Source organism: Chelonus insularis, unplaced genomic scaffold (assembly GCF_013357705.1).
Source record: "Chelonus insularis isolate UGA/USDA-ARS -01 unplaced genomic scaffold, ASM1335770v1 contig_130_pilon, whole genome shotgun sequence".
Classification (NCBI taxonomy): domain Eukaryota; kingdom Metazoa; phylum Arthropoda; class Insecta; order Hymenoptera; family Braconidae; genus Chelonus; species Chelonus insularis.
The window spans coordinates 327,123-352,443 of NW_023276371.1; the positions used below are offsets into that span (position 1 = coordinate 327,123).

Genomic DNA, 25,321 nt, shown 5'->3' on the forward strand with positions numbered 1-25,321 from the left:
GAAAAACAAGAGTAAGAAGAAGACAGGATGGTAGAAGGGAAGAGGGCAATGCTACACGAGTTGAGCTCGGTAATGATACTGAAGGAAGGCGAAACGAAGAGTCCAAGTGGCGGTCGAGTTCGACTGGGATCCGCCACAGCAAAGCAGGCGATCGACTTGAGACTTGAGCGATCTCCCATGGCAGTTATCCACTTGCAAGTTACAGACCGCCAGTGCTACTGGGTCAAGCGCCAGCGCTCACGGGCACGGGAATACACAGTGTTTCTAGACCGCTTCATCTCTCCTAATGGATCTCTTACAGTCCAAGAAATTTATCCACACTATAATTTTGTTCCTGGATTTATGTAATACACATGGACGCATAATGTTGAGGAATAGAAAATTATTATAAGTTAAAAAAAAAAACGTAAATTGTTTTATTTATTGTAATGATGATGAGATAGTAATAATAATTCACTATTGATTTACTTAACGCTTAATTTATGGACTCTCTTGATTAGAACTTGTTAGAATACATAGACTCATCAATGCTAACTGATTTGCAGTTATTTTAGTTCATGAATTTTCAGATAAGATAATAATATGCAAAATTAATGCTGAGGTTGATTATGATAAAGTGAAATATGCCATTGGAATAGAAAGATTGAGAAATTATTTTTATGATGAAAAAGAAAGAATAAAGTGATTGGAATGATGGATAAAATTTGCAAACAACCTAGAAAAAAACAGTTATTTCCCCTCAATCGAATTCAAGTATGTGTTTATTCTTGAAGTGAAAAAAAAAATGGGAAAAAATAAACAGAAGCATAAGGTCAGTCTAGTTCTTTACCCAATAGTTAGTTTGAAGAGAACCTTGAGCTGATGCATATTTATCGAATTAACCGGCGCTAAGTGAGTAGATAGTACGAGTGTCTGTCTAGAAACGAGATGGAGGAGGAGGAGTGGTAAGGATGAAGGAGCAAGTGAGAGAGTAAGCAGTCCAAGACGCTGTGGTCCGAAGGTGGATGATGGTGGTGCTAGTGGGGGCGTGCGATAGTTCAAGTCGTGAGCGGACAGCCCCGCCCGACACGACCGTGGAGCATCTTCGTTCTGACCCCCGCTGACTTTGCTCGATCCCCTCTAACCCGCCAATCCCTCGAAAGCCGGCAATCTGCCGCGTCCTCTTCCCCCTGGATCGTCTGCTACACCCCACCCGTAGGCTCATCGCCAAGGGCATGAGTTTAGTTCTCTACTACTCAGGAAGAAGGAAGAAAAAGAGATGAGAGCGCCAAGCCCAAGCGGATGAAAAGAAGAGCAAAGAGTGAAGTGAACAAGCTTGAGCACGAGCCAGATATAGGGGCGAGGCAGTGATAAGTGTGGGAAGGGCAGGTTGCATAAGGTCTAATATTATGCAAGCGCAACCTGAATGCGTTGGATCTTGAGTTGGAGCTATGGTCAGAAAGTACAGGGAGAAAGAGGAATGGTTTACTTGGCCAGCATATACACTTTATGCTTGCATAGAAATCATGAAGATCATTGAACTCAGGAAGTTGATTGGTAAAAAAATCATCGGAATGATTGACCCTTGGAATCAGATCCATCTCATCAAAGAGACATGTGCATGATGACTGAAGAAGTCCCTTTAGACTATCAACTCATGTCAATACCTGATTATTCCAGTTCGAGTACCACGGCTTAAATTCCCACGTCATGGACCCGGAGCTCTCTTCGTGTGCTATCAGAGCACAGGATCTATGAGATCGAGTCGACAACGTTGAGCTTGTCAAAATTTAATCGGACACCACGACCTTCGACTCCAATACGAGAAGTGGGAGACGCCTTGGATGTAGACGAGATTACAGCAGAAGAAGAGAGTAAAGAAAAGAGCCAAGATGACTGGAGAAGAGGTAAAGAAGAGAAGTGCAAGATATACCTGGGCCACGAAGGTCACAGGGCTAAAGCACTTCTCACGCCCTCGTGCAGCGGCTTAGGATCATTTCACTTGGTGGATAGATGTACATACTCCTCAACGCGTACGATTAGTATATAATCTTAATTGTTCACAACATGTGTGCGTGATAATAAACATTTATCAATCTCAAGAAAAACTCGTGATAGTTTATATCGTACTTCTCTTTAATTCCCATACCTAATGGGCCCATCTTTATCTTCAAATTTCATTTCCTTATTAGCAAATTAATTATTAATGTTGCAGAAAACCATTTTAGTGTTTAGAAAAAGCCAAATAATTGTTTATGGATCAATAAATGTCAGCTGACAAATGGACTAATCACTCTCAGCGACACTCACCTCCACCATGTGACCAGATACAATAATTTAACAGCAAAGAAACTCGTTACTCTAATTAATGACCAAGCCTAAGAAAATGTTTCAAGTCAGTGTAGTACCATAAACAAATTTACTATATTGCACTGAACAACATTTACTTAGACCTATTGCTCTTTTCACCTCTTCCTCATTAAATTTCTTTTTTATATAAATATAATTATCATATCTAATATATGGTTGGATCAATGATTAATGTTATACGTTGTGCAATTATTAATACTGTCTTCATAGAGGTAGATAGTAATCAGTGTCATATTAAATATGAATACGGCTTTTCAAAATTTATATTTATTTTCACTGAAAAAATTGCATCTCTTTACGTTTACTTAGATTTTTTTGCAAAAGAAATATTTTGTAGGACATGTGGTATTAATACATGACTCATAAACAGACATCAACATCATTGTCAAAGTGTTTGAGATATGCATAAAAGTATTTTTTCTGTTATTTTTTTTTTTGTAATTAATTATTTGTTTAAATAATTTATCTATTAATTAATTTGTATTTTTTATTAAATAATCAATTCAATTATTTATGACAATTAAATAAATGTATTCATTTCATGCTGTCATAATATTGTGCATTACACTTGATAATTTTTTTTTAGTGAATAAATAATTGTTTATTTATTATTTATTTATTCATTCATTGACTTAAAAATAACATTTTAAGCGAATTATTTCTTAAATAATCACGTAATAAAAATAATGACAAATATTGCTGTATTTTTTGCGAATTTTAGCTATATATCCTAGCGACACCTATCCCAAAAAAATAGAAATAGGCATCAGCTGACAGGCCAGTGACCTACTTACAAATATAGGTCAAGTTCAGCACACGAAGACAGCCGGAAACATGCGATTTCTATCCCCACTCGAATGACATCTTCTCGAACTAAAAACGAACAATAGACCAAAGTCGATGGGTCAGTGACCTAATTGTGAATGAGGTAGGAGACCGAAGTGGATCGAGAAAAGACGAAGAAGATCCGAATAGAGTTATTAATCTCAGCCAGGAAAAATAAAAGAGAGGATTAATCCTGATATATTCAGTCTATATCAATATCTTCATAGACTCTATTGTCTTACTTAATTGCCCAACATAACTATGACGATATTTCTTATCTCAATCAATTTTTCAATGATATTTCTGAGCAATAACTATTATTTCTTATCAACAAAGAATAATAACTAAGTGACTTGGACTGGAAATAAGTGAATTGTAAAAACTAGATAAATTAGTTAAAAATAATTGGAGACTCAATTTCTAATTACTTAATTAAAAATGTTTACATATTTTTTTAAATAAACAAAAAGTATTAATAAATAGTTTTTTAATCAGAGTAATTGTTTAAATGAATGTTCTGAAGACTGAAAAATCGATTCCTCTTGAAATAAAGAAATTTACACAGTGTCATAGCTCAAAGCGAATGGTGATAGCTTTGAATAGACTCTGAAGAAAATCACGATCGAGTTCAGAAATACAAGGCGCATGGAAGGCGAACATCTAAAGAGATCATATCTTGCGGTGTGCTTCAGGCGTGATATGACCACGTTGCCTATTGCTACTCGTCTTACGAGCGACCACTTGAGTATGGAGCCCCACCTCGCCATATATTTACTTCGATACGATTTATCTCGATCGAGTTTGCTTGCCAAGCATAAATGTAGCGTCGTTGGGTGGCGTAATACCCTAGTCCTCTCTCGATTCCACATTATACCAACATACATATACACCTATGTCACCATCAGATAGTTTTCACGTAATTCTCCTTTTATTTTTTTTCCTCTTCTTCGACTCTGTATGTTTAATATTGAGTCAATGTAAAATCTCTCTTAATTCTCAAACGGATATGATCGCATTATCTTGATTAAACACAAGCCTTGTTTCATTCTTGGATGCTCATCGAGAAAACATCAAGAGCGAGTAATTAATCAAAGACAATCAAACTCTGGGAGCATGAGCTTGAGTTCACACTGAGACTTTTAAATTCCCAACGTCATGTTATCCGTCATCTTCTTGCGATAAAACTGGGAAAGAATAACAACGAGTGAAAAAAAATACACGACCCACCCACACAAATGTGAAACTTTTGTTACGGATATGAGTTTTAGACGAAGCATCAACCTTATCTTTTTTTTTTTATTACTCATGCAATTCATTGATACTTGGAGTTAGTATGATTAATAGCAGTAAAGGTGGTATCAATTTTTAACAATTGTTGGCAACGACTCTATATGCTTTCACTGGAAGTCTACTTTAAAAAGTAACATTTATCTCTTGACAAAGGTATCTGACTGAGGATTTCCCGTTTGTTCGTGGGAAGGACCGTATGCCTTCATTGTGAATAGAACCTCGCCTCCTCACAGGATTAATCTCCGACAACTTCACCAGAGTCCATGCTACATGTGATGAATTCTTGCCTGTTGATTTTCTTTTTACGTTTACTCTATAGATATACTCGACTTGGGCAAAAATGCTGGAGAAATAATTAATAATAGTAGAAAAGACTTTGACTATTTTCTTGTCAGACAACTGTTACTTCATGGCGTTTCAACAATTTCATTTTAACTCCAGTCTATTAGTTATATTATCAGCATAAGAATCTATTTTTCTTTTTCAATTTTTCATTCAAATAAAAATACAGTTTTATTCTTGCTTATATAATTGCATTAAACTTAAATCTTTCAGTACTTTTTGATAATAAAAAACTTGATGCTTTTGCTTGATGACAATTTTTTCATTTCCTTTTAAAAGCCGTAATAAAAATCTCGGATATTCTTATCGAAGATGTTAAAAGTCAGTTACAGCATTTTTTATTTATCACAGTATGCATCTACACACCACATTGAGCAATACAGAGACTGTTTATGGCGCCGATATTAAGCCACTTTATTTTCGATTACATCACAAGGCAGTCAATCGATCTACAACTGCGTATGGTATTGACATACGATAGAAAATTTCCAATATAGTTATAGCCGAAGAATTGCTGGTTTATATTGAGTTTATACATCTGCTGAGGTATCGAAAGTAGCTGGATACTGTACTCACCCACTGACCATTAGCAATGTCGAGGTTTAAGTTTTCATATCAGCTGATCTTCAGCAGGAATCGAGTATTTACAAGAAAACAATAGAATGTCGAAGAGGATAGCGGAAGACGTGGATACCAAAGCATTCTCACTCGATCCACACGAGACTTGATCATTTGAATCTACCACGTGGTTTTCTCTTGGGGAATGTCAACAGTTTACTAGGAAATCATGGCCCCTGCTGTACCATTCTCGTTGGTGTTTTATCTATACACCTGTTCTGAATAATACCGAAGATTCAAATGGCCTTTAAATAAAGGAGAAACTTGAACTCATGGAGCTGAAGATTTAATCGATTTCTACACCTTGGTGATAAGACATTCCTTTAGTATAGAGAAAATTGTCTAATAGATTTTAGTATGCTATGAAAGATTTATTTGGATAAAATTTATTTAATCTTTGATTTAAAATTGTAATTTTTTATTAAAAGAAATTTTTTCTTTGTTGAATAATAATTAGTTATTTAAATTACTTCAACTATCAATGGTTCAAGACACTTAAGACATCTGGTTGTTGAGAAGGAAAAAGTTCTTGGTAGATAGATTATTAATTTTTTCTGAATGAGATATGAAATGTGAATAAATACCGAGACTTATACCATCGTGGAATAATAAATCTCCAATAAAAATTTAATCAATGAACTAATTCAATTTACTGGTACATTACACGATACAAGTCAATGATCTTCCAAGCTCTACTTCTCCTTGAATTGTTCTAAAATGGAATTTTAAACTGCGGAACAGTTGTAGACCTTTTCCAAGGTGGTAGAACAATTATTACAATCCGTAGCAATGTACCAGCATCTACTCGACTCAGACAATTACTACATGCACTTAACCAGGAGAAAGTCATGACTGTATGATTAAATTGGACCTCTAATCTACTTCTGCAATTTAATATAATCTTTGAGACGAGTGTGAAATCAAGTGTGACATTTCGCAAGCTGCCTCATCATTTAGACATGTCTTGATAAATGGAATTCCTAATTTTTTAGCAATCATAACTCCAAAAGAATCATCATCATGATAATCATCAATTGAGGTAGGAAATATTTTCAAATTGATTCCATCATCAAGTCACCTTTTGAAGATAATGGTTTCAATTTTTTTTCTTTTAACTTAACACCACTGTTTTTATCAAGATAGTGTTTTACCTAGGTAACATCATCAATAAAATATTTCGGTCATGGTGTCATTAACCTGTTGAGAATCAATATTCTATGCATGCAAAAACTGGACCCTCATGACCTATGACCTTTTTGCAAATACCGCACGACTGTTGAATAATTACAGGAAACTTTTATAAGACTAAGTACTTACCAGTAGATGGACAGATCGGCTGCGGTGTGGGTGTTGTCGACGGCGATGGAATCCTTCTAGCTGCAGTAATTAACGCTGCCGCTGGACTGTAACGAGGCACCTGCAGAACCACTGGAGTCTTCACCGACAAGTCCACCGGTTCTAGCTGCACTGGTGGACCCGCCGCCTGCAATTTCATGAAATCACGAAAAATTCACATTAATTAATTTCTAACTTACACCGAGACTAATTGTAAAGTCGATGGTGTATCTATTCTAAGTGATTCCAAGTATCAAGAAATAAGGAATCGTGATCGCTCTTGGGATTAGAGACTGTATAATATTGAGGTTGGTCGATGGGAATATTATTGTTTCCTTGAATAATATGACGAAACGTGAGAATGCTAAGCTACGTCAGCAAGAAAATCACCTGTCATATGATAGGATAAATGGATCGAGTCGTGTGGTGCATCTTGCAACATTAATATTATTATAACATTCTGTTGAATGTTTGCAGAAGCCGAAGGCTACTGATCAGTATGATAGCTGACTCGTGTTTACAAAATATAGAGCTTGTCGATAGATGTTTTTCTCAGTCAATTGACGCCTCTTCATTCAAGTATTCAGCAAACTGAGCAAACGTTTTGAATAATTTAGTTTGCTACTCTGAAATATTTTTTAACATTAATTTAATAAAAATATCTTTGAAATAAATTTGAGTATTTTTGAGCATTAAATTCTCTAGAATTAATAGACTGTTTGTCATTGATTTTTTGATTATCATTAACATGATTTATTGTTGATGAAGCAGTATGAATTTTATAGAAATATTTTTTTCTCAGCACTTACTGCAAACTAGTATAAAATAATTATGACAATAAATGTAAATAGCACCTTGAAAGATAAGCCAATAATTACCATCCACATTGAATTGGATAATTTATAAAATTGAAAGATTGTAAGGTTTATATTTATAACACCTGAGTGGAAGCTGATGATCTATCATAATAAAAAGGAACTATGCGTAACATGTAATGAGCCTATCCACATAATAACAAGTAATTATTCCAACCATGATCAATCCTGCTCGATAATTCTAAACACACGCATCGTTGATCTTATAAAAAGGTCGTGTTGTACTTTATGATTATAACTCATTTTTCATTCAATTCCTACCAACCTAAAGTCATTTCTTCCTGTTCAGTTGCAGCCCAATTTCCAGTGAAACTAATCCAAACCAGCTTTTTCATTTCATTACTTTTTTCCTCAATATTTATGTTTGTCTTTCAGAGAATTTCAAATACATTTTAAGTACTTGTGAGTGTAACTCGTTACTGAAATCGTATTGTCAGTGCAAAAGAAACGACCCATAGCCAGGATAAAGTTTATGACAGTGTTCGACGACGTCTTTATTTGGCTGGTCCTCTCGTTACTTCTTTGCTGACTGTAGTATAATTCCACCATATCGCTTACAACGACTTAAAAGCAAACGAATGTTTGCCAAAGAGGTTTGTCATGCAATCCAAGCTTTTTCATTGCTAATTTTCTCGTTAAAGACATTTTAATTTAATGGAAATACTTTTCTTTTTTACTCTACTAATGTGTTCATTTACTATCATTTTAACAAGACTTGATGATATTTTATTCACCAGAGACATCAATAAAAATTAAACCTGTATTTTTTTGGTTCCAGACACGCCCTGTGACGTCATTTTCAACAGATTTTAAACGAGACATTTGTGGTGCATCGACCGTTCCTGATCAAACGACCGAGTATTAAGCTGCAATGGATTTATCGTGCTCCAAACACTCCCTGCTGTCTTCTCCTCCTTCTTTATTTTATCTCTCTTTTTTTTACTCACTGCTCCCTTTGCCTCATCCCTTCATCAGTATACACCACAGCTCAACTTACTTATCTCTTTCCTCGTAAAGATATCATTGATCATGCTCAAGTTGAGACGGAGAGAGTATTATTCAGGTGGTGAACACCACCAACTGATGAGGAGAGAAATTTTTTAATCTTCATTTCTTTTTTCAATTCATATGAACCCAGACTGGACATATTTATTTTTCATCATTTCTTTTACAGTTGATTCTTTCGCCAAAATATATCCGGTATGAAATAAAATTAATATGCAATAATATTGTGCTTGGTTTACTAATTATTTACTTGGTATTTACTCGCACTGTTGGATGATTATTTTTTCAGCTTGACATACACGAAACTTTCTTTAATACATTTCGCAAGCATTTAATATAGACAATATATATACATTTCATTACACATCTTCCTTGAGTGCTTTCTCTCTTTCTCAATTGAAAACCAGGCGGGGCTTGCACCATGAATCAAATAAATTCAACTCAAAGATATTAATCAAATTTTTTCTTCATCACCGACCCTCACGCAACATGATACTCCATCGGCAGCTACTAATTATCAGTTCATTAACGGTACATAGATTACTCTTATTGATTTTAATATGACTCTCGTGTCATCATTTAGCGTAGAAATAAATATGTTTAATTTTTAATTTTATTTAGAAACATAAGTCTTGAAAAAATTGGAGATCTTGGGATTTGAAGGAGTTGATGTCAACATGGAGATGAATTAAAGAATTCTCTTTCAGTTATTTTATAAATTGATTGCAAAATAGCATGGATAATTAATAACTTTAAACACGGTAGTCAAAAAGACTCCGAAATACAAATTATAAATTCTTCATGAAATTAGGTAGATCCTCTGCTTTCACCTGTCGTATCTTCACCATCAACTCCGCCTCTTTACACATTGTTCGATCGCTGTGGTCTTGGTCTACTTTCCATTAAATTATTCTTCATTTCGAGACATTATAATATCACATATCACCACCGATAAACATATATCATTCACATTTCTTTAGTCAGATAATAAAAACTCTTGATTTGATAAATCGATTAATCGTGATCGATTTTATACCACTAGTGGGTCAGAAATATCTTGTTGGTACTTGAAATTAAATCATGTTATTAATGAAGCATACTTGAATCAACTCTTCCTGAAGAATCAAACGAGTATCAAAAAAATTTCTTTCCAAAGTTAATTATACAATGAGCAAAGAATTATCATGCTAGAGTGTTATAAAACTTGATGTAGAATGTATCAAATAGAACTAGTTTGTTCGAATTATTGTTTTTAATAACTTCCTAGCACTTGATCTGTTCCAACACTCCAAGTTCCTAACTTTAGAAGTTGATACTTCAAGTGTTGATGAAGAAAAAAGAGTGTCTTCTGAATAGAATTTACGTTCAAGATGAATAAATTGATGATATTTTATTCATAAATATTATAATTGAAGACACTAGAAATGAGATTGATGTTGATCTCAGCATACCTAATTATTAACCATCAGTCAAAGGTGAAAAGTATGACCATATCATAGATTGCATATATAATCATCAGTAATATATCATATTCTATCATCGATATTGCAAGCTCTCTTGAAGTCTTGTATTTTTTCCTAATTGTTAGGGTACTGAACGAAGTTATCAATAATACATTATGAAAATCCACACAGGAGAATCACAATATTCATCATTGGCCTATCGAAGGTTAGAAAGTTGCAGGTTCTAGTGTTGGATTGCATCAATAAATCAAGCTTGGAAATCTATTGAAGAGAATAATTTTCCATGGTGCATTGGGTATAGAGATGAGGAAGCACCGGACGTCCAATTCTCAGTAATGGAAGAAGGTATTATGTCTTAGGTCGCTAGCATGGAACGATTGAAATGCACTAATTGATTAAGTGATTCTTGATCATAGGAATTGGCGGGAAAATTATTTATTGAATTAATGTGTATACTCAAATGTTGATTCTAGATAAAATGTAATAAGATAAAAATGTTGGCATTAATGTACTAAATAAATTGGTTTCACTGATGCTGGAGATAAAATTAAATACAGGGTGAGAAAAGCATATGTAGGATCAAAACAATGATAGTGCTAATGATGTTTGAGATTTAAAGATTTAACGACGTCTGAGAGAATGGAAAAAAAAATAGACAACTCAATTTATATGTATTAAAGTATAATCTAGTACTATAATTAATTTCAATTATGACGATAAATTATTACCATAAAGTGAGAACAAAATTCTACTAGACATTACAAGAAAATAATACATAATATTTACTAGCATAAAATAATTTAGCTTCTCAAATTCTTTTGTAGACATACGAATAATTACTTTAATAGCTGCTTGTTATTTAACGCATTGCTTTACGCATCGGGGTCGTTTCACAGAAGTAATAAAAAATAATGATTCATAATTAGTGGTAGACAGGAAACCACACGGTGCCACAGATAATCCGTTAATTGAGTTATTACTGATTTTGATACACCAGAAGTGCCACAGCAATAGAGTTATTAATATAATCACATTTTATTTTGATTGTCACATGTTGCTATCATTACAATCTCTGAATAAAATAGAGAATGGATCGTCGATATGAATTTTTATTGATCATAAAATCCAAAAGAATATGAGATGGTGATGAGTGAAAGAAAAAATATTATATATAAATGGCAGTTGTGGATATTTTAAGATAATTATTAAATTATTATCTCGTCAATGTGGAATAAAAAAATGAAATGATAACACCTATAAATTAATTAAAGAACTTTTTGACGAGGAAATAATATTTAGAGGGAAATTAGTGTGTTAATGATGTCAGTTATAACACAGGTGATGATAATGTAAATTGTATCGTGTCAGCCATGTAAATTGTATCCATGGATCCATATAATCTTCTTGTTTATGAACAAGTGTTAATCCAGATCATCATCTAAAGAGGCAATCTCACGATAATTGACATAAATTGAAAGATGCTTACATATTTTCGATACTTTATTTTCGTTAACCGGAATTGGTGAAAAGATAAAATATTTATTATAACAAAATACAGTTGTAATGACAGTTCTAAAGCGTTGAATTAATAAATTGTTTGGTGGATAATGATCGTCATCAATGTCTAGATGTCGAGTTTTACAGAGTCACACACTAAGTGACAAGCTCGTTCTTAGTTTACCAGATGTTTCAACCAGGCAAAGGTGAATTGTGTGGTGAGCGTGTGTTTACAAGGCAGGGGGTACTGCTCTGAAGATCTTTCGATGCAGTCTTGCGGTGCTATGTAAGACGTCCAATGATAAATCTCACAGACTCGCCCAACTCCTGCGTCAATTACTATCTTCTCTAATGACTTTTTATTTTGATTGAAAAATGCCAGCAAGAGATCTTTAGGTCTTTAGTGAAGACAGACAACGGTGATTACTATTTCAATTTATGTTAGATCATTCTACAAGACTCAATTCGTTATGAATATTAATATTTTCTTCTTGCAGGGATTTTTTTTTTTAAAACCATGTTATGTAATTGATAATTTTATTAATAATGAACATGTCATATTTTAAATTGTTTTCATGAAGTAAAAACATTAATTAAAATCTCTTTTTTTGTTGAATAAAAAATATGAACATATTTAATGGGATTAAAAAAAATTGTTTTTAATAAATATTTTATTAATAAAAAAGCATTGAATGTAAGACCAAAAATATTTGCACTAAATTTTGATGAATATTAATGGAAAAATGATGCAATTCCAGTCTCTTTTGAAATATTTAGTAAATAATTTATTCAAAAGCGAAATAATGGGGAAAAAATAAAAGTAATATTTGAAAAAAATTTTGTTTGTCTCGAGTGGTTATTTATCAATAAAAGTACCTATTGAAAGAGCAGATTTAGTGTTAATACGAGAGAATTGAGTCGAAATGTTGGGATGGAGGTTGGGAGAAGACTCTTTTCCCTCTATTGTGAATATAATACTAACCGAGAATCGACGACGACCTAGAATAGCCGCGCGTCTGTCGTAGCCACACCTTGCGAACGATCGTGCGAAATAAATGTAAATTTGCGGACGATGTAGAAAAACAGGAGAAAGAAATGTGGGAATCTTACAAGCTGGAGGCGTTCAAATATGTTATTCAAGTGTGAACAAAGACAATTCGTCGTTAAAGTGTCATTAGGACTATTGTGATTGGTATTGTGTTAAATTATTTTAATGAATAATTCTGAGAATCTCAAATGTTATTACCTCAAATTCCGTCTATTTCGCAAATAAAAATAGTCATTCACGTGGTAATTCGTTTCTCGCGATTTCTAAGAGAAAATTCTTTAAAGTGTCTAACCGATGCAGTCTAACCCGTACGCATTTACGATACATGAATGACCTTTGACCCGCGATTCCAAGTGCGATTCTCAAGGTAAGATCACACTAGCACGTCTTGGAAGTTGGTTAGCAGAAAAAAGTTTGAATAAAAAGCTTAGAAATAGTAAGACTGGTCATAGGGCGTGCGCTTACTTCGATGTGGACACGTTGTCGTTCCCGTTATCGTACTACGCCGATCGCGATGTACTCGTGTGGCGGCACCTTCTTGTCTAAGAATATTCCCAAGATGGAAATAACCAGCATCTGACGATGTCATCGATCGATACTACTTTTCTAGGCTGTATGGGTTGAACTTAGCCCGCGGTGTATGAGACCAGATGAAAGAAAAACAGAAAAGAAATGGAAGTATATATGAATGAGAGGCGGTTGAGGTACACACAATAGCTATACCGACCGATCGCCCACACGCGGTCCGTACAAAACAAAGGACCAACAATGATCAGCAGATGCGCAAGCATTAGCGATTTAGAGCGTTTCTCGTGACCAAGGTGCAGTACCGCATTCATCTAAAATGAATGGAAGAAACATAAGGCAAGTCATAGAAGAATTCAAATCGAGGAAATATGATAGCTGTTCCTTTTAAGGACACTTGAATGTATGGAGTTATGGACGAGAACCATTTCTATTATCATTTTATTTACATTTTTTTCATTACAATTGTGGTTAACAATTGATGCGGAGAAAATTATTATTGTTTTCAATTATCATCTCGTCATTAAATAATTATTTTGTTTTGCCTTGATGATGATGATGACGTCAGAGATGCTTTAAATTCAATTTAAAAAAAAAAAAAGCTGGACATCAGAAGATTTTTTATCACTTTTTAATTAATTCATGTGTATAAAAAAATGATTGAAATGAGATAAAATAGTAAGTACGACTTGAAATAGTTTGTTTTAAAGGTTATGATGTTTTATTATTAGCAACTGTATTGGAGAGAGAGAAATAAAATAATTGTTCGAAGAAGAGAAAAGTATTACTGGCAATGTAATCAATAACATTCTCAAGTGATGTGAATTTTTTGGTAGCAGGTGTGTACACAATCTCAGCACATGACTAGTGTGCTTACCTAGAACTTAAGCCCGTGCACTAATCTCCGTAAGTGGCGAGTAGTGGCGACTCACGAGCAGCGGCTCGTTCGTCCTGATCCCACAGTCTGTCGAAAGGTTTACCTTTAACGGACACCCGTAGAGGAACACGACGATGGTCGTCGAGTATAAGGAGCAAAATAGGAGGAGGTTGCGGAGTGAGGAAGGTGCAAAGAATGAGACTTGGGGATTCCGCGGCTGCCGAAGAGAATCTCTTCAGACGACTTTGGAATTCCAACTATCGGAAGCAATCGCGAAAATGGTCGTGCCATAATTTAAGTCTCCTGTTTTCCTCTTCCTACGGCCTTACTTCCTCCGCGGAGTCTTCTCATGGCAATACACAGCGGCAGCAGCAGGTTGCGCGTGGTGCACATGGCGTCGCGTTGGTGTCGTAGTAAAGAAAGAATTATCCAATGCATACACAAGTTTGAGGGGAAAGGAGAATTCAAGAAGATGCGCGATGCGTTGGTATTGTTGCCGAGTTGCTCGTAGTATTTACCGTTACATTCGTGGTCGATAGCTGGGACGATACTGGAAAAATGTCGATCGCGTAAGAGGAAGATGGAGGAAGATATTTATTGAGCCAGGTCCCGCAGGTTCAATCTGAGAAAAGAGAGAAGAAGCAAATGGCTAAGAAATCTTTTGCGCGCCTTAGCTATGTATGTTAACCTTGTGTGGGTGCGTCTGCGACGATAAGTGTACGCTGCATGTATACTTTCTACGTCCGTCTTGAGGATCCTTCAACCCCGTAGACCTTTGCTCCTTCTCTACGCGGCACTTGACCTTAAGCCACGAACGGTACACTCCGATTCCCTATGACCTCTACATGCACCTCAGCTCAACTAATAATAACAATCATGAATTTGTACATATTTTGAAAAATTGCATAGAAAATTGTCGAGTAAACAATCACTGCAATTATCCAGAATGAGCCGCGTGTCAGCAACTGTTGACTCACAATGAGGTGAAATCCAATCTCGAGCAAGAACAAGAGACTTCTTTAATCTCACATCTGCCCACGTAGATCGTTGAACGTCGCCATTGGTGACCGATGAACACTTCTCAATGATAGCTGATCATCCAGTGAGCACGGTAGACCTGAAGCTTTTACGATTCTCCTTCGCTACGTGTGAGTACGCAGGGAGAGTGATCGCTTTGAGGATAAATCGAACTTTGACGCTTTGCGAAGCGATAAGAAGAAAGGAAATAACTCTTTCAAACGAGCTTGGTTGGTGCGACGAGAACGATCGTATTCCCAGGATTCCTATTGCCACTACCTTCCCTACTCTCTATTTATACTCTTTCTTTCTATCTTTAGGTCATTACTACAGTTGGCTTTTTTCTTCTCTGTCACTCTATCATCCTTCGGCCTTATTTCCTTCTTGGAAACCTGACGAGGCCAGAGATTCACTCTACACGAAGATAGAGACTCTTGGGTATAATGTCGAATCGTCAGTACGTGGCGATATAATATCTTCCACTACAGCCGTAAGTGAACAGAAGCAATCCGAAGAGGAGCAAAGCAACGACTGAGATTAGTTCCGATTGCTGCCGCTACATGGAGAAGGGTCTGTTGCACTCTGCAACTGCTCGGTCAGGCATTGATCTCTGACTACTTCTGGCCGTTAATGAGTCATGTTTAATTGGCGTGGGAAGACCGAGTATGTCTGTGGGTAACGGAGTTGCCACTGAACTTAGTGATGGCAAAATGTATCTATCAATTGATGCTAGTCATCCTCTTATTCTAATCAAAATCTTTCATCGAAACCTCACACAATAGTTTTGTCTGATTAATTGTTATCGAATGATCAATAGTCCAATTAAATGATAACTTTTATTTGAAATAAATGTAAGCTTTGTTTGAATTTATTAGCAGACTAGGAGTTGGATTCGATTGTGAGTGAGTGTGTGTTCAAGGCGGAGCACAATTTCACTGGACGACTTGGACTGTTATCGATTGGGTACGGTGTATGAAAGCTGACTCTCTCGACTCTGTGGTAATTCGAGTTTGCTTTACGTCTTCGCCATAAGCCGCTCGTATTCCTCAAGTAATATCCATAAAGAATGTCGAGTCACACCCATCATTTTCAACGTCGCGTTTCAGTCTGTAGGTGGAGTCATGTATAGATGTTGGTACTGAAGCATCCTGACCTTATATAAATCATCAGTAAGCTTTTGCTTCAGACTATTTCTAGGATTTTACTTCGGTATAAGGATATATTTTTTTGTTTCATGTCCATCTGTACATTGTATATAGAAATACACAACTTCAAGTTTATTTAGAGTCTAACTCTTTCTCATCAAATGCCTTTAACATTTTCTAAATCGACACCTTGCACCAACAAGTGTCGTGAACTAATCGTCCTTCTGCTCTCCCCATCACTTGTGAACGTGTTGACATGCTCGGCTGTCGGACGAGACTTTTTCTTACCAACCAAGACGTGTCCTGTCCCATTAGCAATCATACCGAGGACCATACATGCCGCCGTTACGATTTGGGTGCCATCACGTACCAAGAACATCGGCTAGTTTCCATCGCGGGCAATCTCACACCCGTTTATATAAACGGATTTGCCCCGTTTTCACGTGTGAAAAATCACTAGTTGATACAAATTTGTTGCAACTATCAGTTTATTTTATTTTTTGTCATTCATTTACTCACCTCCCTAGACGTTGGAGTCCCCAAAACACAGGGACTGTCTGGGCGGCGGGGCGCACTGGCCCACCGCTTGCTCGAGAGCTCGTTCTCCTCCTGAAAACAATCAAATTCAATCAATTAAATGCCATTAAAAAAATTCGCTTCCTTATATTTAATACCAAATATTTTTTTGTGTACTGAAAAGATTGCTGAATTAAAATTACTCTCATATTTAGAATAAAACAAAGGAGTAAAAAAGCCCCATTTGGAGTAAAAATTATTTATTTTAAAACACGAAAAAAAATATAATATGAATTTGATTAAATTTGATTCTTTTTTAGAAATGATTTTTATCTCCAATATCGTAATTTTTATCACAAATTGGAAATTTTTTCTACTATTTTGATTAAACATTGGTTTACCTTAAATAATTAAATAATTTTTCCAATGTGAAAAATAAATGATCAATGTTAATTGATTTATTTTGAATAACTGCAAATTCCATGCTCACAACTTTATAAATCAATTAATAATAAATGAATTGCCATGATATGCTTTTAACATTAACATATTACAGAAAGTAACTTTCCAACGTAATCAAAGCTTTCCAATTATAAGTTTTCTAATAATATCAATAAAATATGTTCCCCAACTTACTAAAGACATTTTTAAACTCAATTTCAAATTTATACCCTTAAATTAAACCAATTTTAGATTTTTTTTTGTTCATTAATAATGATTGAAAAAGTTTTTTTTTATCAATACCGGATAATTACTCAATTTAATCACAATTTAATTCCTCAATTAGAGTATAAAAAAAACGCTATCAATTCTATAGCATGACAAAAAGAGAATGAATCTATTTACAAACCCAAGTGTATGCTGAGTATTTAATTTTATCTCCCATAAATATTTGTGTAGCGTGTGTAGCAATCACGTCCACTGAAGGTAGTATAGTGTCACTAGGGAATAATTAAGATCGCATCTAAGCTCAGTGTCAATGGAAGATTGTGCTCAGAGGAGGAGAGGTTTATGACAACAACTCGTTCTTGTCTAGCGAGAAAAGATGAGAATTATCCTGAGTTGGTACATCCTATTTTATTACACCACTCTCGCATGCAAGCATAGTTATTAAAACGTTAAAACAATTATATGCTAGGGACATACATGAAGTACTGAAAGTCTATGGATTAGTAATAATAATTACTATCACTTCTTATGATGTTAAAGCATATAATGGAAGGACCACCTGGTAAGATTACTAATCGATCTATTGATAGATTTATTTCTTCATAAATGTTTTTAGATGGAAATAAGAAAAATCTCAACAACATCTAATGAATGTGTACATTTGCTAATGAAATGATTTTATTTTAGATTCTGAGTCATACGCTGGTATTTATTTATATATAGATACGTGGTACGATGTATTAAAACAACCGGATTTGCTATCACATCATCGCATTATATTACATATAGTAAAATAAATAAGTACAAGCATGTGCAATGCGAACAACCGATGTTACGCTTACTTTCGCTAGATTTCTCCTATTTTCCGTAATACGCTGAGATTGCATTTGAAATGGAATCGACCACATTAGATGTGTATGCTTGGTGGATTCGATGTGGGCAAGCACCAGTGTACCAAACACGATCACGTCTTGCGTCAAAATATTGAGAGGAGCGCCTTGTAATAACTCCATAAGACAATCCCACTGTGGCCGCCCGCGATAAGGAAAGAAGGAAGTCATTAAACTACTCGATGATGACTCTTGCTTCGTAAATATACACCCAGTAGGATTAATTTAGCAGGTGCATTTAAAAAGTTATAATTTGCAAATATCTGCCAGTCATTTTGCAGTTCTCACGCTCGATGAAACATCAACGAATATTTTATTTTTGTTTTATTCGACTTCCAATTGTAGCTTTGATTAATTAATTAAATCAAGCTGAGTAATTGCGATTTTTTTAAATTAATTTATCTAATTTGGATTTAATATTATGATTAAATAATACTGAATACCATCAACAGATATTTTTGATTTTTTTTTAGAAGATTTGAAAGGTAAAAATGTTTAAGAGTGATTCTTTTGAACGTTAATTTATGTTTATGATTTTTTAAATTAATTGTAAAAAATTAATATTTATTAAAAAATAAAATGATTAAACAAATTGTTTATCACTTCCTAGTGTTTTAAAATGATTGTAATTCCAAATAATTATTCTTAATACTCTAATTCTGATGATCTTTGATGGAATTATATAAAGAAATGAACTATTAGACGTCCCAAGATTATTACTGTTTTGCATAAGTAAAGTTCTCTATCAAACATCACTCGTCTAAACATAAATTGCAAATAGTAATCGTAAAAAGATGGCTATAAAAATGGCTGTTAATGGAACATGTTATTTTGCATAATGTAAGAAAGTTAGAAATAAAACATTGTATTGGAAGAAATGATAATTTGATTGAAGTAGAAAAAATTTAAGAGTTTTGTAGAGCAACTGATTGAATAAGACTCTTGTTATTATGTTATTAATTACAACAAAAGCATGACAAAGTGTTGTATCATGGACCACCGTAGTTGAGGAGTATTCAGTATAAAACAATAGCTATGCTGATTTATGGGGGCATTATTATCGACCTACGTGTTATGTACTTGCATGGATACACACGTATGTGTGGTATTTGTCGGACATATGTGAATCAGATGCTACTGCGGTACACACTGGCGCCTATTTTGTTTTTCATTAACTTATTTTATTACACTAATAAATATTTACAAGTAAATTTGAATAATTGATATTAATATTATGAATGGAAACAATGAGTAACTGTTTAAAAATATCAATTGTCGAAGGAAGTAAATTTTTATTTCCTTGTTATTTTTTCATCGGTTGTATGTAAAAGGAAATTGAGATTTTCTTGAATAATTTTAAAAATAAAATGAAGAAAAAGTAATTGAATAAATTCAAAGAAACAATTATTATTTCATTGACATTAGGAAAAATTTTAGAAAATTTTTTTTCAATATTCCTATCCAAGATCGCAAGTACTTAGCAATTTTAATTTGATCTGATTTTGGAGTTCTAAATAGGACCCACTTGATTTTTGAGAAGCCTTGAATGATATGGTAAAGAGACAATAATATCAGAATTATTTAGTAATTATTTTTGTAATGGTTAGTATTGTAGTAATAAGGTAGTAATGAGCAGGAACAGAATAGTTCCAAATTATCAATATTTCAATAACATAACGATATATTTTAAAAAGTGATCATGCCTATATGTGGCCATGGTTTAATTAAATAAAACAGAGCAAAGAAGTCCATACACTGTAAATTTAAGTTATGCTGTTTTTATCGTGTTATACATTGTCGTCACTTTTAATGGACTTAAAATTGTATAAAAAATGACTAAAATGTTAATCAAATGGGTGACCTTATATTCAACACATTAGACCTCGTAAAAATAGCACACTTGGATTTACAGTGTAATGATTTATTCATTATTATTGATCGAAAAGAATTATTCTGTTGATCAAATGATAAAATAAAAGAATTCAGTTATTACTTTTTACATAAAAAATTAAATAAATCTCAAGTAATCAACGACAATGAGATTACTATTCAATTGACATACTTGAAAATGAAATAAAATAATAATCAGATCCATCATTCATACTCAAGATTAAACCTCGCAATGCAAAATCTACCCGTCATTAACATTTAATAATTTTCTCAATTTTGCATGGCTACACTGCGACGATTTTCCTTGACTAATGGTGAAAGTATCACCTCTTCTCCCGCACATAAATGTCTCAGTTGCATACGAAACTGAGAGAGAGTACAGTGCGGCACCAAGCCGCTAGTTACCTTCCTATGAATTATAACTCGTGTTCGCGGCAGTGCAATCGGCTAAATCATGTAACGAGCTTGGCACGTGTTCTTGGTTACATATTAGATTACACGTGAGAGGCGCGGGTACATCGTGCGAGCGTCTATATTCAAGAAACGACTTTAGTGCGAGAGAAGTTGAGATGCAAGATGAAATCCACTTCATATCAGCTATAAGTCTGTTCTGGATCACGGTTTAACATGCAATTATTTCTAAATCGTGATCTCTCATGCCAAAAGTAACACGGAAATCTCAGCTTAAATTGAGTTTCTGCTTAATAAAAATTAGAGTTAATGAATCTAGTCGAGAATAAAATAGTAATGCTATCAATAATACATTTCTCTGATGTGTTAAATCCATAAAGAAGCGACAATTGTTAAGAAGAGAACATAAAATGAACTTTGGAGGATTTATTCAAAGGATTAAAAGCAACTTACAACGCATGTAGGATCAAAATAAATGAATAACTATTTAGAGGTAGAGGAACATTGTTCAGGTGTTGTCAAAGTACATGGATGAACCATCGTGTGTGGCGGGCGCAAGTTCAAGTTAAAGGCATTAAATTACCGGATGGGAATCGTATGTGAGAGATCCCTAAACCTGTCCCATGCTTTTTACCAACCTGCCATCACATAAGAAAGCACCGGCAAATCTCACTTTAAATGATTTTTCATTATAAAGAAAATTATTTTCCAGATCCTATTAGAGGTCTTTAGCGTATTATGCTTTCATAAATGTATTTATTATCTCAACCACGAGAATCTATAAATAATCATTTTATTATTTATCCTTTCTCAACATCTAAATCATCTAGGTATAATGCATTAGGATATTAAGTAAGATTTGTTTATAATCAGAGTATGCAAATGAGTGAATGAATAAAAAATATTTATGATTAAATATTCTTGTTATGGAAGCTGTTAGATACACACGCAAGGATAATGATAATTCTCGTAAAAAGTCAGTAACGCAGTCATACGGAGGAATAGGACGACAACATTGTGCCGTAAGCGGAGACTATCTCTCGCATCAGCATATCTTCCACGCTTTTGACCTAACGTCCTCTCGATTTATAGCATGGACCGCACGGTGCACACAAGCCATTCGCTTCTCGCATAATATAATGTACGCGGAAAATCTTGCGGTAGAAACTTTTCTCCACCTATCGGTTAGACAGCAAGTCTTTGCAGTTATCGCGTAATAGTACAGACATGAATTGTTTGGAATAATCGTTAAAATACTTGTGTAAAATCCGGATAAATAATATCTATTTAAAAAGAGTATGATTCTGTTTAAGATGAAATGGTATTTCGACAGGACTTTATTCTCTAAACTGCGTAATGGATTTAAAATGTAGTTTGGAACGTGGTAAAGTAGATGGATCAATGTACTTGAGTGGTTGAGAAAAGAACGGTCATGGCACTATACACAAGGGGGAAACGGACGATTCGCCGCGGCGACGAGCGTTTTGTCGTTAGTGATTGGCGTTTGAAAGGATAAGCGCGTACAATGCAATTACCTTGGCCTCGGCCCGTTTCAGACGCCTGGATTCGAAGTCCTTTCTGATGGCACTCTATACTCGTTTGATTCTCGCATGAATATATATACATACGACTTACTGTTTTCTACAACGACATTAAGAATACAACGTTGAATTTTTTCTTTCCAAGTATTGCAAGTGCGTTATTTCACGAGACTAACGAAGTCTCATATATGATCATTCCATATATTCTACGAAGTTGTGTGATCGGTACGCAATTATAATAAACAGTCGCAGAATTTTAATCTGCAAAAAAAAACTCGTCCCTCCTTTTCTGATTTAACACACGAGATATCGCGACTCTAATAACGATGAGGCGCCAATAAAATTATGCGATTCTCTCACTATCAAATGGTCGTTGATCTTCCAAGAAATGCCAATATAGTTTAATTTTACGTTTTGATTTAAGAATTCATTGATTTAAATAGCTTTGAAGCATTTTATTATACAAATACTCCTGCATATAAATATGTACAGATGAAAATCATCAATGGTATATAAAGACGAGGTAAACATTAAACTAGATGCTAAATGAGCAAGAAATAGCACTGGAACCACGTCTGCAAGTGGAAACTCGATCGTCGGCGGTAAATAAAAATTCTGCGCGTTTACTTTACCTTAGTGCAGTCTCAACGCGGTACATCAATCGAACCGCTTCATGCGGGTCGACAACACAAGAGTCTTGGCGACTTGAATCACTATGGGTGATTTCTTGTTGCCTCTTGTCTTTCCTAATGCAACGGTATCGTCCTTGCACTTGTCATTTTTTTTTCTCTTTTTTTACAAAAAACTTTCGGTTAAAATATTCCGTAAATAGAAAGTTTTTCTTGTAGAATATTAATTAGAAATCATTTTCCTTCTATTTATTAATTTAATTCTTATGCATTTCTACCTATCTAACAAAACATTTGTCTTAAAACTGCTTTTTTTGGAGATGTTCAAAAAATTAGACATAGTAGTCCTTTTTTGGAACTATTTTAAGTGTTTGAAGAAATATTTTTAGAAATGTTTTATTAAATGATATAAATAAATTTTTTAATAACAATAAAAATTTTTTTTAATCGTAGTATTTTCTTGCAATGCACTTGAAAAGTGTGTAAAATTGATATCAATGTTAATCAAGTGAATAACATCGTATTGAAACATTTTTCAATGCACTACACACTTTTATTGCATTCAAAAAAAAAAAAAAACACTAGAGGAGAAGGTAAGATTATGGGTCACTTTTGGTATTTACTTTATCACATTATGAACTGTTAAATTATCATCAATTATCACTTTTCGAAGTTTCTATCTTTTGCCAAGAAGTTATTTTTCAATATATTTGTGGGTTAGTTGGTGGAAGATGCACCATGCTCGCAAAATAAACCACTGGACCATAATAAAGACTGGACCATAATCATACCTTCTTCTCAACCATTCGTAGTTTTTTTTAATTCAAAAAAGAGTTTTGCTATTGAAAAATTTATTTCCATCATTCGATCAAATATTTTTAAAAATATTTCTCTAAACTTTTAAAATAGTTTCAAAAAAGGACTATTTTGCCAATTTTTTGGCACGTCTCCATAAAAAAAGATGTTTTATGTAATTGAAATAATTAATTCTCTCAACAAATTCATAATATTAGACCAAAATGACTTGGAGCAGCAATAATATTTTTTTATTCGATTTTGGAACCTCAAAACAATTTTATGAATAAGTTGGAGAAAGATTTTTTCTATCACTATGGATTTTTATATGAATATATAAAGGGTTATGTATTTTTCCTTGTTATAATTTGTAGTTGAGTGAGACATACTTATTGGACTATACAAACATCTATGACATAATTTTAAAATAATAATAATTAAAGAGAACCGCTATATTCTATACGGTAGTTGAGCTATGAATAGCATAAAAGGATTGAGTATATGGCACATGCAGTGTCAGCTGTTCGAGAAGTGTATAGAATAACACACCTGTTAGATATGAAAAATATATCAAAGTAAGTTACTTAATATTTCATAGACGTTAAATCACTCCACAATATTTTAACATTATATCAAACTAAATTAGATCGTAAAAAAAAATCGTAATGACTCTTCGTTGAAGAAAAATGATGATGAAAAATAAATATTTAACTAAAGAAAAATGATAAAGTCAGATAGACTTACACTAGTGTTTTAAAAGTTATTTTTAGATTGACAAATTCGTGATGTCTATACCATTTGTAGCATCATAATTCTTATCACCTCTCTACTTGAGACGCTCCCAGTCTATTACTCTTTTACCTGTTACGGACGACGGCATCTTTATTTCATTAAAAAAATGACGAAATCGTCGCCAGCTTGGATATTTACAATATTTATTCATGGAAAGAAGGATTGTAATTTAAGGTAATGTAATGATTAACTATATACATACACAGAGAGAAATACTCGGTCAAAACTATTATAATAATAACTTATAAACTATTTGAAGTTCAACAACTGTTGTACACAAGCGTCGAGTTAGTTACAGAGTTGTAAAGTATAATGGTCCGTAAAGTAACGGTGGCTTGGTGCATATGAGTGGTAAGGAAAAGAAAATTTACTTTAAAACTTTGTTTTCCATGTGAATTTATCTTCTCAAGTGCTGTATAAATCAACGTAAGTTGATTACGTTTTAAAATATATCTGTACTTAAAAGATGAAAGAATCATTCTAAAAAGTAAGTTGACACTTGTAAGACAAGAACTTGTGGCCATGAAAAAGAGCAAAGAATAGCTCAAGAAAGTACTATAAAAAAAATCATAAAAGAAAACTGCACTTCTTATAAATAAAAAGTAGTACAGATCCACTTTTTATCAAGACTAATAAAGTAAATAAAAGAATATTTATTTAAAAGAAAAGAAAAAAAAAAATTAACAAAGTGAAAATATAATTAAAATCAGTAGTTGAAATGCTTATATAAATGCCGGGTGTGACGCATATGAACATGAGGTGTAGGCTGTTTGATAAAACCAACAATCTTACTAGTATATAAATGATGCAACACTAGCAATAAAGATTATGCTACAATGACGATGAAAAAGTTTTTGGCTTATCAATAATCTCAGTGTAAAAATGAAGGTGTGGTTTGTACTACTTTTTTATCACATAAAACATGATGAGTTCAATCGGAAATAAAAAAATATATAATAAATTTTCACTAACGATAG

At 33.8% G+C, this 25,321-nt stretch overlaps 1 protein-coding gene across 3 annotated transcripts in view; it reads right to left on the reverse strand.

Moving 5' to 3' along the window:
- Window positions 1-25,321, reverse strand: part of LOC118072044 (Krueppel-like factor 3) — a 153,897-nt gene that overhangs the window by 75,562 nt on the left and 53,014 nt on the right. For all 3 annotated transcript variants that reach the window (XM_035091634.1, XM_035091624.1, XM_035091614.1), the window contains 2 exons: window positions 16,731-16,820; window positions 6,742-6,907 (listed from right to left, as the gene is read on the reverse strand). In XM_035091634.1, coding sequence (XP_034947525.1) covers window positions 6,742-6,907; window positions 16,731-16,820 — 256 coding nt within the window. The remainder of the gene's footprint in view (window positions 1-6,741; window positions 6,908-16,730; window positions 16,821-25,321) is intronic.